Source organism: Aplidium turbinatum, chromosome 4 (assembly GCF_918807975.1).
Source record: "Aplidium turbinatum chromosome 4, kaAplTurb1.1, whole genome shotgun sequence".
Lineage (NCBI taxonomy): Eukaryota > Metazoa > Chordata > Ascidiacea > Aplousobranchia > Polyclinidae > Aplidium > Aplidium turbinatum.
The window spans coordinates 39849956-39865343 of NC_137475.1; the positions used below are offsets into that span (position 1 = coordinate 39849956).

Genomic DNA, 15388 nt, shown 5'->3' on the forward strand with positions numbered 1-15388 from the left:
AAGGGGTTAAAGGTTGCGATGAAAACAAAATGAAGTGGCACCAATATACGATTTTGCTCGTTACTCTTGCGTAGTTTGAACTAGCGCTTTTGATGACTAAGCAACAAAAATGACGGTCAAAGAGCGTTAATCACACGCTTGGAATGATGAGTCATTCATGCACCATATGAGCGACACCCACTCTATGAAGGCATCTCGTCAGTACCATCGGAATGCCCCACTCGTGGGGGCGATTTCTAAGAAAAGCGATTAATGGGAAGCTTTTAGTTTATTTAAAATCGTTGAGAAAGTTTTCTTGTAGATGAAAAAGTCTTAAGCATTCGATCAAAAGGTTCTGAATTTTAACGTTTACATAATACTGCAAGTCTTTTCATTGAAGTCCGACAAAAAGAAGCTTACATTCAAACAACGTCTTTTTACGCTGACTCGATCTGTTTAACGTCAGACATTCTACATTTTAAATAACATCATACAAATCACAACCTTTTGGCAAACTTAGACAATCGTGATGGGAGAGTTCTTAGCAAGTAAAAGTTGTCTATCTTATATTGTTTCAACCCCAAAAAAGTGTAAAAACAATGCAAAAAATTACAGCTTTTGTGAACCTGTTTTCAACACAATCGAAAATTCCACAACGACCTTTCAACCCCTTTCGAAGAACTACAAAGTCTATAGTTTTATTGCTCTTGTTAATAGAAAACCGCTTATCAAACATCTGCTCGGTCGAAGGGGAGCATTCAGTTGATGCAAAGGAACGTTGATCTAATGGAAAAGTGCAGTTGTAAAGGAACGAAAAGTCTTGAAACATCCTGGCAAAGCAAATACTGAATCGAGGGACGGCTGTGACGTTTCATACACCTTCCTACTATCAGAAGAAAAAAGCTTAAACATTAGGATAAAATTAAAGTTTTCCGTCGACTTCTTATGAGCAATTATGTAACAGCAAAAGATGAGCCGGAAAAATAACAAAGATTTTCTTTCCGACAACCGACGGTGCACTACTTACCCTTGCGCAATTTCTTCTGTAGCCTCAGGGTATCTGTGTTTCTTCTTTTAATCTCGAGCATAGCTTTCTTGTAATCTAAGAGGACAATTAGTGTTTGACGACATTGTCCCAAAAGTATCACAAAACAAACGATCAAATATTGATAAGATAGAGCAAGGCCTGGCACCAAAATCTCTACAAGTACAAGCATGGATGGCCTAGCTTCTGTACTTTTGACAACATTTTTAAATTAGAAGCAATGGCAACTCGCCTTGACAAAGTGCAAAAGACCCTTAAATTTAAAATATATATATATCAATGAAATACTAAATGATCGCTTTGACAACCAATCAGTTTGATTTGAAAGCTAAAATTTATCGTTTAGTTTCAATGATTGTTTTTTAATACAAAATGTTTAAATGATTACAGAGTTACAGACTACGTATTGTAGCATTAAAGCACGCATTGGTTTGTCGTATCCAGGCTTACACCTGGTGGTTGAAGATTTAGATTAAGTGGACGGGAAGCCAAGGAAGCCAATCTTTGTGTCCACCTTCAGGCATGCCTTTAAGTGTCCTGCCAAAGACACAGCCGCATGCTCTTGAGCGGTGTCGAACCGGCATCCTTTCGATTGCCGTTCCGTGGCTCTCACCACTCGGCTATGCAGCCGACAAGCACGTAGTCGTCAAGTGAATGGTCGAAACGAACAAAGCGCAGTCCGTGGCAGAGCTATCCTATGTCTGAAGCAGCCAACACCAACATGCACCAACCTTTGGCGTGATCTTTTTCAAGCTGATTGGACACCTTCTTCCATTCCTCCAAACGTTCTTGTACCGGAAAAATAAGCTTTTCCAGCAAGGCACTGAAACATCGAACATTTTTGTTGAAAAGCATAAAATTGCACATAAAGTTTCTTTGGTGGTTAATCCTGGCTAAACTGCACTTTTGAGAAAGAGAGTCTGCTATTGGACTCTATCCAGCCTGTAAATCAGCTCCTTTTTCCTGACTCGTTGGCTGAGCAGTTGTCGCGGATAAAGGTTAAATTGCCCAAACTTTACATAAACGCAGTAGACAAAAACCTCTGCTTGTCGACTCTTGTCCGGCGACGTCTAATGTTCACAAAAACAACCAATTGTCACAATTGGTGTATTGTAACAAATTTGTCTATAGATGCAATTTAAAAGCAATAAAGTGTACAGCCTCAAATAGGAAAAAAATCGACAGAGGTTTTGTGCAATGTCAGTTGCATGATGTACTTTGTTGCTTTGTGAAGTCATTTCCCAGGCAGCCGTCACTCAACAGAACAGGAAAACAAAATCTTACTTGGTAAAATGCTTCAGCTTATTTTCCATCATTTTTTGTCTCACACATATTCGAGTCAACGCGCTCCCAACATCTTTCGTAGAACCTGAATAAAAGTGAATATACTTAATACAGAAAAACAAAATTTAGTTTGAAAAATGCGAATTACAATAGCCACGATTGTTGATTATATTGGCAGTCTAAAAGGTATTTCAAGAAACGTCACACTCGAAATATTTTACTTCAACCTGATATACTGGAATGTTAATTGCTGACAAGTTAGCTTTCTCGACTTAGACCGCGTTGCTTAGACTCATGTAATACAAAAAGGATATTGAGGGAATATTGACAAATAGCTTTTCTGACGTCACACCAAAATAACCACAGCAGGTTAGCTTCAAATCGATGCGGTTGTTTTTTTATGGGAGTCATTTTTTACGGTGGAATTTTCATGCAAAGAAAAGGTCAAAGTGAGCAAGCAAAGACAGTTTACCATCACAACTGCTTAACCTGCTGTGGTGACAAGTGTGTGGAATTGAACACCAAAACTAAATGACCCGATGAGTTGACTCTGACACGAGGCAGAATTACAAAACTAGTTTCAATCTTAAGATAACAGACCACGGCTTTTGCATCAAATCGATGTCGAAAATCAAAGAAACGACGTTGTGCTTGTGATAAGACGATAAGTAATTCCGCAGACAACAAATCAATCATTTTTCACATTGATTCAACGTCCGCAGACGTTGAATCAATGTAAAAAAACGTTTGATTTTCTGTCTGGACGGTCTCCTGACATATTATCTCAAAGCAAACACTTTTCGCTGCAAAGACATTCCGTTTTTTCATTTATTTCAGCAACAACTTTTTAAGTTTCTTTGTGTTTGTTTTGTTTGGTTAATAAAAAAAGCGCTCCCCTTACGCACAAAATGCATTTTTAAAAACAAACAAGTTTTGAAATGTAAAGTTTTAATTGCAAGAAAATCATTTTCAAGCAAAGTTAAAATGTCTGATTTCACAAAGAAAAAACGCGACTGATGGTGCAACACGCAAAATACCAATTTAGCAAATTAGTCCTGTTTTACATTGATTCAACGCATGCAGACACTGAATCAATGCAAAAAAGGTTGGCTTTCTACCCGGCGGCAACACCAGAGTGAAAACATCACAACTGCAAGTAATGCCACTCTTCTTTATTTAATTTCGTGAACAAAGGTTACAACTGTGACCCGACCGTTCCGTTTATAAGAAAGCCAACTATAGAGGAAGTGTTTAATGTCGGACTAAGATCCGATGCTCCATCTGACAAAAGCATCCCAACAATGATTCAAAGTCTGCAGATCACCGGTTTTTGCTAACCAATAGCTGCAATTACTCATTGGACATTTCAGAAAGCATTTCGGTCATTAGTTGAATTAAGCCGATACGCTGAATAGATTGTTAGGACCACCAAGAGTCCCTCAGACTTCTGTCACTCAGTGCTAAGCACTGCATCATCGAAATAAATGAGCTGTTACTGAAACCCATTAGTGACTAACCAACAAAACAAAAATTGCTTTTTACATGGTTCCAACGTGCATAAAAGTAGAAGCGACGTAAGGCGGTGCAAAGTGCTCTAGAAGAAGTTGCCAGAAAGTAAAATAATTGTTATGTTTTGTAGAATAAACAAAAAACTGCAATACACTGTACATCACTTTGATGTTGTACGACAAAAAATCAACATAAAATTTCACAAGATCTTTTGTAACAGAGATGAGTTCTTGCCTAGCTGTTACGTTTAACTCTCAAAGTTCTAAACTTACAATAAACAAAAATGATGGCGTCAAAAATCGAAAGGACAACAACAAATTACGAGAAACAAACAATGATTGTTCAGAACTCGTATTTTTTACATAGATTCAATATCTGCATTGATTTGTCTAACTATCCGGAAAAATTAGATTCACTTTGCAAGTAGGTTTTTGATGTGAAAATTGTCGATTCACAAAATGATTACGACCAAACTGGAGCTAAGTAGAAGTGATCTACTCGGCGTAAGTACAAGGGTTAGTTCTCGCTATGGAGCATCGAGCATTGGGATTCGTTAACCGCACCGGTGTAGCCTTAGCGTTAGGTTTCTACAACGGTTAAAATTCACTTGACGAGTAGCGGTGCGGTCGAGCGTCTGTGGCATGAATTAATGGTGAGATACTGGTGAGCCCAGCTCATGGGCGTAACTTGTGTTCATCGCTGTAAATTTTCGCTACACTCGACTGCCGAGTAACATAAACTAGAGCTAATAAAATCATTACTTTGTAGCTGGCAAAAACCATCTTTTATATATTGATTCAACGTTTACAAACGTTGAATGTAAAAAGGACGGATTTTATTAACTGAGTTGTGGTTAATTGGCCAATCTTCGTCAACATAGCGGCGGACATGCTGATACATTGGTTAGTTTAGCTGCCTTGCGAACAGTCGCATTTAGATTTCACACGGCGGTGCACTTATTACGGGTCAATCTAACTTGTATATTAAGATTGCCACGTCACAATTGTGCGAGTGACAACCGCATCCCAGTTCGCCGTCAATGTTAAAACAATTTAAAACAACAACACTTATTAGTTGAAATTATGTACCCTGCTAACATCTACGGTTATTCGGTCCTGATGAACTTGGCGTAAGTTTGAAACTGTCACCAGCGTGTTTTTTGTCCCACAGTGCTTCACAGCCCCATTCCATAAAAAATTCCTTTTTTTACATATTCTGTGGTGTTCATTACTGTTCGATCAATGTGTCTTGAATTTTCACAAAAGTGCAGCTCGCAATCTTCAACAGCAAATTTCCACGGAAAGGAGCTCCAGCATAGACTTTTGTACGTTTATTTGCGATGCAAACAAGCTCACAATACGATAGAAAGGCTCAGTGCACAACTAATTTGGTGATTGATCTTGTCAATTCAATAGTGAGATTAAAACTTAAACCAGTTTTCAAAGCGATGAGATTCCGGCTCTAGGACATTCTTTTAAACCAACCTCAAAATATAATGATTGGTTTCAAGAATCTTTTTCCTGTCTGGTTTTCTAACTTGATTCAAAGTAGCGAGAAAGTCGAGGGATCAATCAGAAAAATACCACCCACTGGTCCTGGCTGGTGCATTTGATAAAAAAAAAAAAAACGTCTTCTGGCATTATATCAATGCAGAACAGATGGATTTTGCAGGCTGAACAGCATCAGGCTTATCCACAAAATGCACTATTATAATTGTTACATTGAAAAAGATAATCAAGCCTGGATTAGCACAAAGTTCGCAAATGTTTTTAATTTAAATGAAGCGAAGTATCAGAATTCCAGCCAGCAAATCAGTCCTGGCTTCAATGATTCAATGTCTGCTGACGTTTTTTCTCGTTGAGATAGCAATGAAATCGGTGAAACTAGTAGAAAAATACTCTAAACTTAAATATTGAAATCCAAAACTAAACAGTCACAGAAAAAAAAAAGCTGAAACAAGCCAGATGCAAAATCATTTTGCAAACAACAACAAATGGCACCAAAAAGTATTCTTCAACGCTATTTTGCCTCTTGAGATGGGAAGTTATATCCAGATCCAGATGTGATGTGGTGGAGGACCTGGTGCTATCTTCAGCGTTTAAGAACAAGCCGAGAATGCGTCTACGCGACACCAGCACAACTCAGAGGGTGAGCAGTTTGTTTTGTGCAGCCACTCGCCTTAAAAGATTATGCACGATAATTAGAATTGATGATTAAATTGCTTCCAACGCTCACCAGACCGAATAATGAAGTTGCCTGAAAGTGCTTTTTCTAACCAACAACTTGGTCCTTTTTGCATTGCATCAACGTTTACAGGCGTTGAAGCAATGCAAAAAAGGCTGTGTATAGGTCTTAATGTTTATTTTGGAACCAAAATTGCGACAGGAAGAAAAATTTAGGAAATTTGCTTTTGAAATTAATCCTTCCCAGGGTTTTACATTAAAACACTCAAACGGTGACGGTGATCTGACGTTAGATAATGCAAAACAATCACCCAAACTCCGTAAACTGCAGGCTAAACTTCGGAAGAGTCAGTGCAAGGTCACCTTTGCCAAAGACCATTTGTTTGGTGAGCAGGAAGGGTGCAACATTTACAAGAACACTTTGACCGTGAAAAGATGGTACATTTGGACAGAAAGTAGAATTGTTGTGGCGTTATTGCATTCTTAAAACCATAGCGCTTATAGCGGCACTCGACATGTTAAGCGCCCAGACGTAGCGTAGCAGCCTGTATGAAAAAGACCTCAGTACGACAAACAAACCTAATTTATTAAAGCTTTATGGAGTTGGAAGTTTTCAGATACTTTCAAGGAGTAACAGCTTATGGCTATCAGCTTGTAACACCAATCTTCGTGTTTTCTTCTCATGATAAATTTTTGTCTAAAGACCTTTCAAGGTCGTCGTACCATGGGCTGGAATCGAACTTGCAACCTTCTAATCATCAGTTGAGTATGCAGACCAGCGGTTTGCAATTCAACGTAGACAGACATTGAAACGATGAAAAAAGTCAAATTATCAAATATGTACAAGACAGATGCACGGACAGATGGTGACTGTAAAAAATGCTGAAAACATCACTGAGCCATCTTCCGTTGAAGCTGTCTAATAAATTATGCAAGATACTGTGGCAACACTGCAAGTCAGCAGTTAAAGCAAAACACTTCAACACGGCTGTTTGAAGATATTGAGTTGATTTACTGCCGGTAAATATCAAATCAGCGAAACTTAAGATGGTTTAGATTGAAAAAAAGGGTCAATGGAGTACGGAACAGAAATAACATCATTAATTATATAAGCACTCGGCAACCTGTTCCTTTGCGTCGTTCGGTAAACAATTGCAATGTTATAATTAATTAGTGAATAAAAAATAACAGTTAACCTCTCAAGCCCATAGATGTTTGCTGGTACACCCTGGGTACACCCCTTCATTTTCTTTGAATTTTTATAATTAATTGTTTGCAAATTGGTAACATTTGTTGTTGACATTATTACATGAATAGCCATCCTGTTTGGACAAAGAGATGTTTCCAGCAATAAACTGTTTTTTCAGCCTATTATAAAACAACCAGCCAAGTGGCAAGACTATTCTCGGACGGCAAAATGCATTATTTTTACATTGATTCAACGTCTGCAGACGTCTGTCTGGGTTCTTTGTAACTTTATATTTTAATGCATAACCAACTGGATGTTAATAATTATAAAGGTTCTTTGACAGACGAAAGACAAACAAAAGCAAGCCTCTGCTCTCAGCTGGCTAATGCAAAAGCCAACCAAATGCCAAAGAGAATTGCAGCATTGTTACGCACAAGTGCATGCAGTCATGCATGTCACTTCGGAGCACGCAGAGTTGTGGGAGCCATAAAATCAGGTAGGTCTAGAAAGCCTTTTCCGCTGCTAAAATTGGCTGCTTTCATTATGATTTGTCATAAATAAACTGCTTCTTTGTCAAGGTCGATAAAAAAGCTTTCAAAGCGATATCTTTGTTTGTGATGTCTTGGTGCAGTTATGTTTCACTGGTTCGTAAAGCGTGCGGTTTTGTAGGTTACATTACATGTCGCCAATTTTCCGCAACAATTCAAAATTTCAGGTAAACAACAACTTCTAAATTCAATTTGTCGCAACAAAACAGAAGTCATAATGTACGTCCACAGACAGAAAAATCCGTCATTTTTACATTGATTCAACGACGTAAACATGACTGATTTTGCTGTCTGGGTCTGGCCACGTACCAGCAACGTTGAAATGATAGTTTTACAATCGTTGAAAATGTGAGACCAGGTGGTCGTCATATTCGCGATACACAATGCGCTGTTATGTCTGTAAATGAACAAAGCCCACGATATACAATTTCACATAAAGATCTATTCACGAAAGATACAAATGTAACTGACACTCTCTAATGCACATGATGGCAACTTGTAACGACAAATGTACAAAATGAGGTTTCAGATTTCACCAAAAACAGTGGCAGACACTCACTAATATATACGATTTTAGACATTGTGCAAAAACAAATCACATCTTGAATTTTTAGGGATGTGTTTTAACTTACACCTTAACTGTATCTCATACACAAAAAAGGCATTCTTTCGCTTTTCTTTGGTAATTCGTGATGTTCAATCTACACCAAATCGAAAGAGAACACATGACACGGTGTTAAAGCAACGACAAGCAAAAAAAGCCGTCATTGCTATGCTGTTTCCACGTCTGGAAACGCTGAAACGGAGCAAAAACGACAAATCAACTGGTATGAAACGCGTGGGGGTTTATTGTGCTATCCTAATCAACTGATCAAGGCCAATTAGCCACAAAAACAACGTGTGGTGCAGTGCGATAGTGGAGCCAATCGTTTGTATTGAACGTGGTTCTTCGTGAGCTTCAACCTAGTCTCACGCCACAAAGAGCGCTGGTTCGACACCACTCAAGAGCATGCGGCTGCGTCTTTGGCAGGACACTTATGGGCATGCGGGCCGCATGCCTGAAGGTGGACACGACAATTGATCTCCCTGTCATCCCGGCCAGTTTAAATCTTTAACCACAAGGCGATACGACAAAAAACTTGAGTTTTTCTGGAGACTGCAGGAGGCTAAGCCACCACAAGAGATTGAAAGTGGCTGACTTTTATCAAGAGATAAAGAACTTGATTTGCCAGCTGGGAAAATCGCTATTTGTCCCAAGAGAACAACATAAAGAAAATCAAATCCCATTATTACTTACAATAAAGTATAACAGCAAACAGAAAGGCCATCGATTGATTAAAAGAGAAAAGAGGCCAACTGATCTCACGTCTATGGTAATAAGGCATGTCCTTGTCAACACAATAAAGTGGCGTTTATTTCAATACAATAGCGTTTTTTTGGTTCAAAAATGACACACCCAAATGCTAAAATAAATAAGACAATAAGACAAAAATATACTGTGGATAATCCATATATTGTGTTGGCATGGCTTTATACGGATTTCGCTTGAAAAAAAATTCACCATGATCAAACTGGAACCATGTCTAAATGCTTTACCAGCTGACGAACAAGCGGCGGGCAAAAGTAAATGACAACTCCGGGCAGAATAAGCACCAGCAGATGGTGATGTGCCTCACTTGAGAATGTTCCTCCTGTCTTTCGAGTGGGATGATGATATGTTCATATGGATCGCCAACAGTAAACACACAGTGTAGAAAATTTCAGTGGCAGAAACAGTTTATTTGCAATCTTTGAAATAGGACCACAAGGAATCATTTGCGTTGTTTAAAGACTTCTTTGTGGCTTCAAGCAATGGCCTGAGTAAACAGATTATTTTTTCGTTAAGCTGCCCACAACCCAGTAAACAAATACAGAAAGGTTGCTGAAGGGGCAGGACTGTAACCTTCACTTGTGGCAACAAATCATCAAAGACAATGTAAAATACACTATTCCATATTCACGAAAAGATTGGTTGTTTGGTGGTATTCTCAAATATATTCTACAACAAGATCCATCTCAAATTGGCAGATCTTGTCGAATAAACAATGATATTGTACATTATTATTATACATAATTTCACTTTATAGCTCTGAAGTGCTTCACAGCAAGAAAAACAACACGGAATAAGACAAAAAATATAAAAACATTAAAAAAAGACAGATAAAAAGTAAAATCAAATTACTTCACTTCACAAACTCCAACAAAGTTCATTTATTTGGGTCAATTCTTTCCAAAGTCATTGAATCGTTTTGGTCGGTTGGTAAATGAAAAGGCACAAGAATACAATGAAGTCTTTTGTCCTCATTTTCAGCTTGACCTGACATTGTCAGGCAACAATAATGGCAACACTGACTCATCGGATTAGTTATAATGCGACTGATTGACCCTGCCATTTTGATTAAGGTTACTCTTGTTTTCGTTATAAAATAAAACTTTGTCCAATCCTAGCTGTCAAATCTGTCCTTTTTTTTATTCAAATGATTTAACGTCTACAGACGTAAAAACGACGGATGTGCAAGCTGAATCCAACTTCACCCACAAAAATAACGCAATAAATTGATGTCACAATTGCATAAGAAAGAGGATAATTCTGCATCTGGAACCAGTGGAGAGATATTTTCCACAATAATGTTACGACTTTAAACTTGCACGGAAAATCAAATTGAGAAGTGACGGCCTTTTCTAATGACGTCAACTGGAGTGTCACTTTCACTCTCAAGCAGAAATGAATGACAGAAAAAATCGTCATTACCAGTTCACGGTGATGTTTGCAGAAAGCAAAATTATGCACATTATTGCTATTTCCAATCAATCGATTTTCTTTTACGAAGTGCACTCACGAAGCGACTTCAAGTATAAATAGCACCCGACAATATACACAGTATGCTCTTGCCTTAAGTGCCGCGTCAACAGTTACGGCACATTGCGTCAGAAAAATTAACTTGCAAACTAACAGCCTGCATTTCTCTGTTTGCAAAACTGAACTAGAGTTTGGTAAAAAATAACTTTGTCAAAGTTTTCGCGCGCGACTTTGTAAACTGTAGGTTGCTGTAAGCTGGAGGATAGAATTTGATCAATCAAACGCTTCAAATAATACAATTCAAGATGGCGCTGTATCCAAGATGATTAATACGCGAAAGAAATCAGTTAAAAATACAAGGAACATTAAACACACAAGCACCAATGAAAACCTGCCAATTCCCACACTAACAGAGGTAACCAATTGCGTACTACTCAAACTTCAGTGGAAATGTTAAGAAAAACCACGGCATCCAATGCAATGACAAGAAGCTGGCCTCACAGATATTTCTGTTCCAGTAAACAGAAAGTACACTATATAAGCATGCTAAATGAAAAATTAATATGAAAGTAAAATATTTGAAAAAATCTTTTGAAAAATGTCCTTTTGTGTACATTTGGTGTTTGTGGTACTCTTGGTACATTTTGGTACTTTTGGTCATTTTGTGTACATGCAAAATGAATCGGAAAAGGTGGCCATTGCTGGAGATACTTCGAGGCTCGCCAAAGCAGTTGTTTGCAACAAAATGCCATCGTAATATTTCAAAACCTATTTCGGAAGGGCACCAAGTTGGACTTTCAGCCGATTACGTGACGGCGCTGTTTTCAACACCTTGCATATTGACTGAAGTGTCAGGTGGTTTTAAATTTCAAGTTAATCATAAAATCAATTTAAATTTATTGGAAAATATTTGCTACAATCAGTGTTTATGAGATTATAGCAACAGTCGACAAAAGCAACAGTCGTTTGCTGAAAGAAATTGCAGAAGACAGAGTGATGAATTTAACTGGATTCAAAACAAACGAAATTTTATCACATGACATCAAAGTCGTATTAGAACTTGAATTCTGTCATTTATCAGAGTACACGTCCTTCCCAGAGAGCAAAATCAGTTCTTTTTACGTTGAGTCGATGTAAAAATGAACTGATTGGCTTGATGAGTTTGCATTGGATGAGCATCTAGCAACGTTGCTTCACGGTCAAAATTACACTTTCTCATAATACGAAGCCGCCTGAGCATTCCAGTAATGCAATCTTCAACGATACATTCCTGGAGATTGTCAATTGATTTCCCATGAACTTCGACCTTCTCTGTTTCGCTACGGTCGGTTTAAGACATCAATGCCAAGATAACTACATACCACAAAGTCGCTTTTACTCACTCAACAGCGCTGCAACTGAAAAAAAAATCTGTGAACCTCAAGAGTTGGTCAGGAGATACAAGGTTTACCACTGTGAAAATACACAACTGAGCTTTTATTTTATCGTTGTTGGTTTTCTGTATATTACTATCATATCATATTGCTCTCTAAAAATTGAAAATTATATTTTAAAATTATGTGAGGTCAAAACTGTCAACAGAAAAATGCAGCAAAGCATTCAGCATATTTAGCCATACAACGCAGCGAAAAAAACGCCCGACTGCAATTTACCGTGACTCAAGCGATCCCACAATGGGGATACCACTACACAATAGAATACATAAGACAAAGCTCGCGGGTCACCAATTTCATTGGTCACCATATCTTTATAGGACGACACTACAAATCGCTGAGAGAAGCTTTTGTCAATATTTGGAACATGAAATGTCTCTAAACATGAAAACAAACTCATTCAAAAGATATGTTACACTGTGCCGCTCACTTGAGAATCGGTCAGCCAATTCAAATGTAAACCATTGTGGCAATGAATAATGTTTGTTATACAATGCAGTGGTATCCAATACTCGCAGCTTACAAGCTTCAGAAATACAGCAATTTTAGGCGTTTATACGTAAATATGACGCATTTAAAATCAACGCAAAATAGCAGCTTTTAAATCAAATCGTGCTTATCTTTAATATAAACGAAAGATCCAACAACAAAGATCTAACCTTTGGTTTGATTCGTACTCAGTATTTTGGAAAATCTAGACAATGAATATGACGGTGAGTAGAGGAAATATTTACAGGATGGCAAGTCTAAGGTTCATAGACTTCAAGAAAACGATGCTTGGCAAAAAACGTGATACAGGTCTGGTCATATAAGTTACCCTGGCATAAAGCAGCAGGCAGCGTACAAAATATTAGCAAGACTTCCTGTCTCAACAGTCAACATATGGGATGGCGCTCGTCACTCGTGGCTGTAATATCTTTCTAGACAGTTCGACTAACTTAATGCAAAACACCCATCCAGGAAATAGTGTCCAGTCACCGCCGCTTTGACGTCGCGTGACGATAATACGACATAAACTTTCGTAGATCGGTAAGCGAAGCAAAAGAACACAGCAGTGCAGGGAACAGTTCGCTAATTGTCTACTGCGGTCTTCCTGGAATTGTAGGCTAGTGAGCCATCTCAAGGTGTTGAAATCGACAATCAGCTGTATTTCCAACGTTTCGTTCACCTTTACGACTGACTTCATCAAAACGCTAAAACAGTAGCACAAAATGACACAACGTAGAAACACGTTGAAGAAATGAAAACCATCAGCGATGATGTTTGCTTAAAAAAAGTTACAAAACGTAGCAACGAGCAAGGTTACAAGCTCATGATTTTGAGTCACATTATTTCGAGTGGTAACAAGTATATGTAGTTTCGAACTACGGTTTCAGGCAACTTGAAAGCCATTTATAGTGACAGAATCTCGCCATGATTTGTCGCCACATCTGAATGTAACTTTTCCTCTTTGTGACATGCAGAAAGCAACACACATTGCACACAAACCCATTGGCGACAGTAATTTTAGCTACTAAAATTTTATTCAATTTTCAATGGGTCACATTGCGTCCAAAATAAGAATGTTTTTGTCGTAGCCAGGCTTAGCCCAGTTGTTGAAGATTTAAATTAAGCGGACGAAAAGACAAGGAAGCCAATCTAGACACAGCCACATGCTCTTGAGTGGTGTCGAACCGGCTCCCAATGGAACGTCGTACGAAGGATTGAAAAGGTTTTATTTATTTTTCATAAGCTACTTCGTTTCTTCCATACCAGGTATTTTTCAAACGCCATAAAGTTTATTACTTTGTAGAAGGACACAATAGCCTATTGCGCATTACCAGCTGCACGACATTAATTACAGTTTTAATGCATTTAAAAGGTTGCTGTAAAAGAAATTGGTGTCAAACGAAGAAAAATCTAAGCAACCAGAGTTTGGATAATGCTGCATCGATTCATTGTTACTTTGCGAAAAGTAGACTCCGACTGTAATTCTAACACGCTTATTTGGCTTAGAACGATCTAAAGATATTTATTGGGGCATGAACTCCTAAACTTTTGGTTTGCCACAAAGAGAAGGTTTTACCTTTTGTATAATATATTTAAAAATACCCAGCTAAAAACTTAGCAATGTTTTCGGTGTAGCTGATCAAACATTTAAGTAAAGATATTCGGAAAAAATGTTCAAGTTAACCAGAAAAATAAATAAATGAGAAGCATGCCAAATTAAAAGGGTGAGAAAGTGAGAATTAAAGTGAGCGTAAGTAAGCTGCATTCTGTTTGAACATCCACTCTTAGGTGCCATGAGCTCAACCAGAAATGCGATAAAGCTGCAACCTGAGATGCTTCAACAATCAATCAAACAAACCGAGGTACAGGACAGGGTGCAGTGAAGCATTAGTGATTAGAGCTTCACGTTGCACGCTTGACTTTCCATATTTCAAGCTTAAGTTTAGCTGGTAGGTGCCGTAAATAACTCGAGTTTGATTGAGTGAAAGTTCTGCGGTAAAAACTGATCTGACAATGTTTCGCTTTCGGGAATTTAAACAGACAAATTTTTTACCCTCTGGTACTGGGAAATTTAGAATGCCACAGATTAAACGTGGAATAGAACGCTTCATGAAGGCTTTTCCAACCTGTGTTTAGGTTGTAAGATGGTCTTTGTTTCCAAAAATTAAAGGACTGTTGCACAACGACAACCTGATTACAAAGTTTAATGGTGCATTTTAAAAAGCTGTTAGCTTACAAAATAGTTGTTTGTGCAGAACAATAAATTAGTAACAACAAGTGAATAATGAAGGAATTTTTTATGACATCTGCATTTAGTGCTAACATTACTGCCATTAAATCCGTTCAAAGTCTCTCCTAAACATGCATGATCGCTGTCAAATATTAACAACAGTTGCATTCATCAACCGTTGTCTGCGACTGAACTACAGTAAAACATAAATTTATATTCCAGACAGAAAAAACCGTCATTTAAAAAAAAACTGGCTGCTCTCTAGCAGCCTTTCAGTGTAGTCCAGGAACATCGTGAATCTGGGGCGGTAAAAGGAAAGACCCTCGGCCCCAGAGGCTCACACGACGACGATAACCCAACTAACCGGAATACAGCAGTACATTAACATAGCTTTTAGTCCATGAAAGCAAAGTAACTTATGGTTTGGTTGATGCCTTTACTTTGTAACTACGGTAGTTTAATATATGACAATGAGAAAAAGGCATCTTGAAATGCTGGTACGTTGTACAATAATATACATGGTGCGAATCCAGTGCGAATCATGGCGAACGCTATGTCATGTCACAATGTAGGGTACATAAAAATACGTTCCATACACAAATATTGAAATAAAAACGAGCTAAGGTAAAAAATATGCTTTTTTGAAACCACAAATTACAT

At 38.0% G+C, this 15388-nt stretch overlaps 1 protein-coding gene across 1 annotated transcript in view; it reads right to left on the bottom strand.

Moving 5' to 3' along the window:
- LOC145768555 (protein MTSS 1-like) overlaps window positions 1-15388 on the bottom strand; it is a 35863-nt gene that overhangs the window by 11257 nt on the left and 9218 nt on the right. The window contains exons 4-6 of the mRNA XM_082580077.1: window positions 2309-2393; window positions 1756-1847; window positions 1007-1081 (exon numbers count right to left, since the gene is read on the bottom strand). Coding sequence (XP_082436203.1) covers window positions 1007-1081; window positions 1756-1847; window positions 2309-2393 — 252 coding nt within the window. The remainder of the gene's footprint in view (window positions 1-1006; window positions 1082-1755; window positions 1848-2308; window positions 2394-15388) is intronic.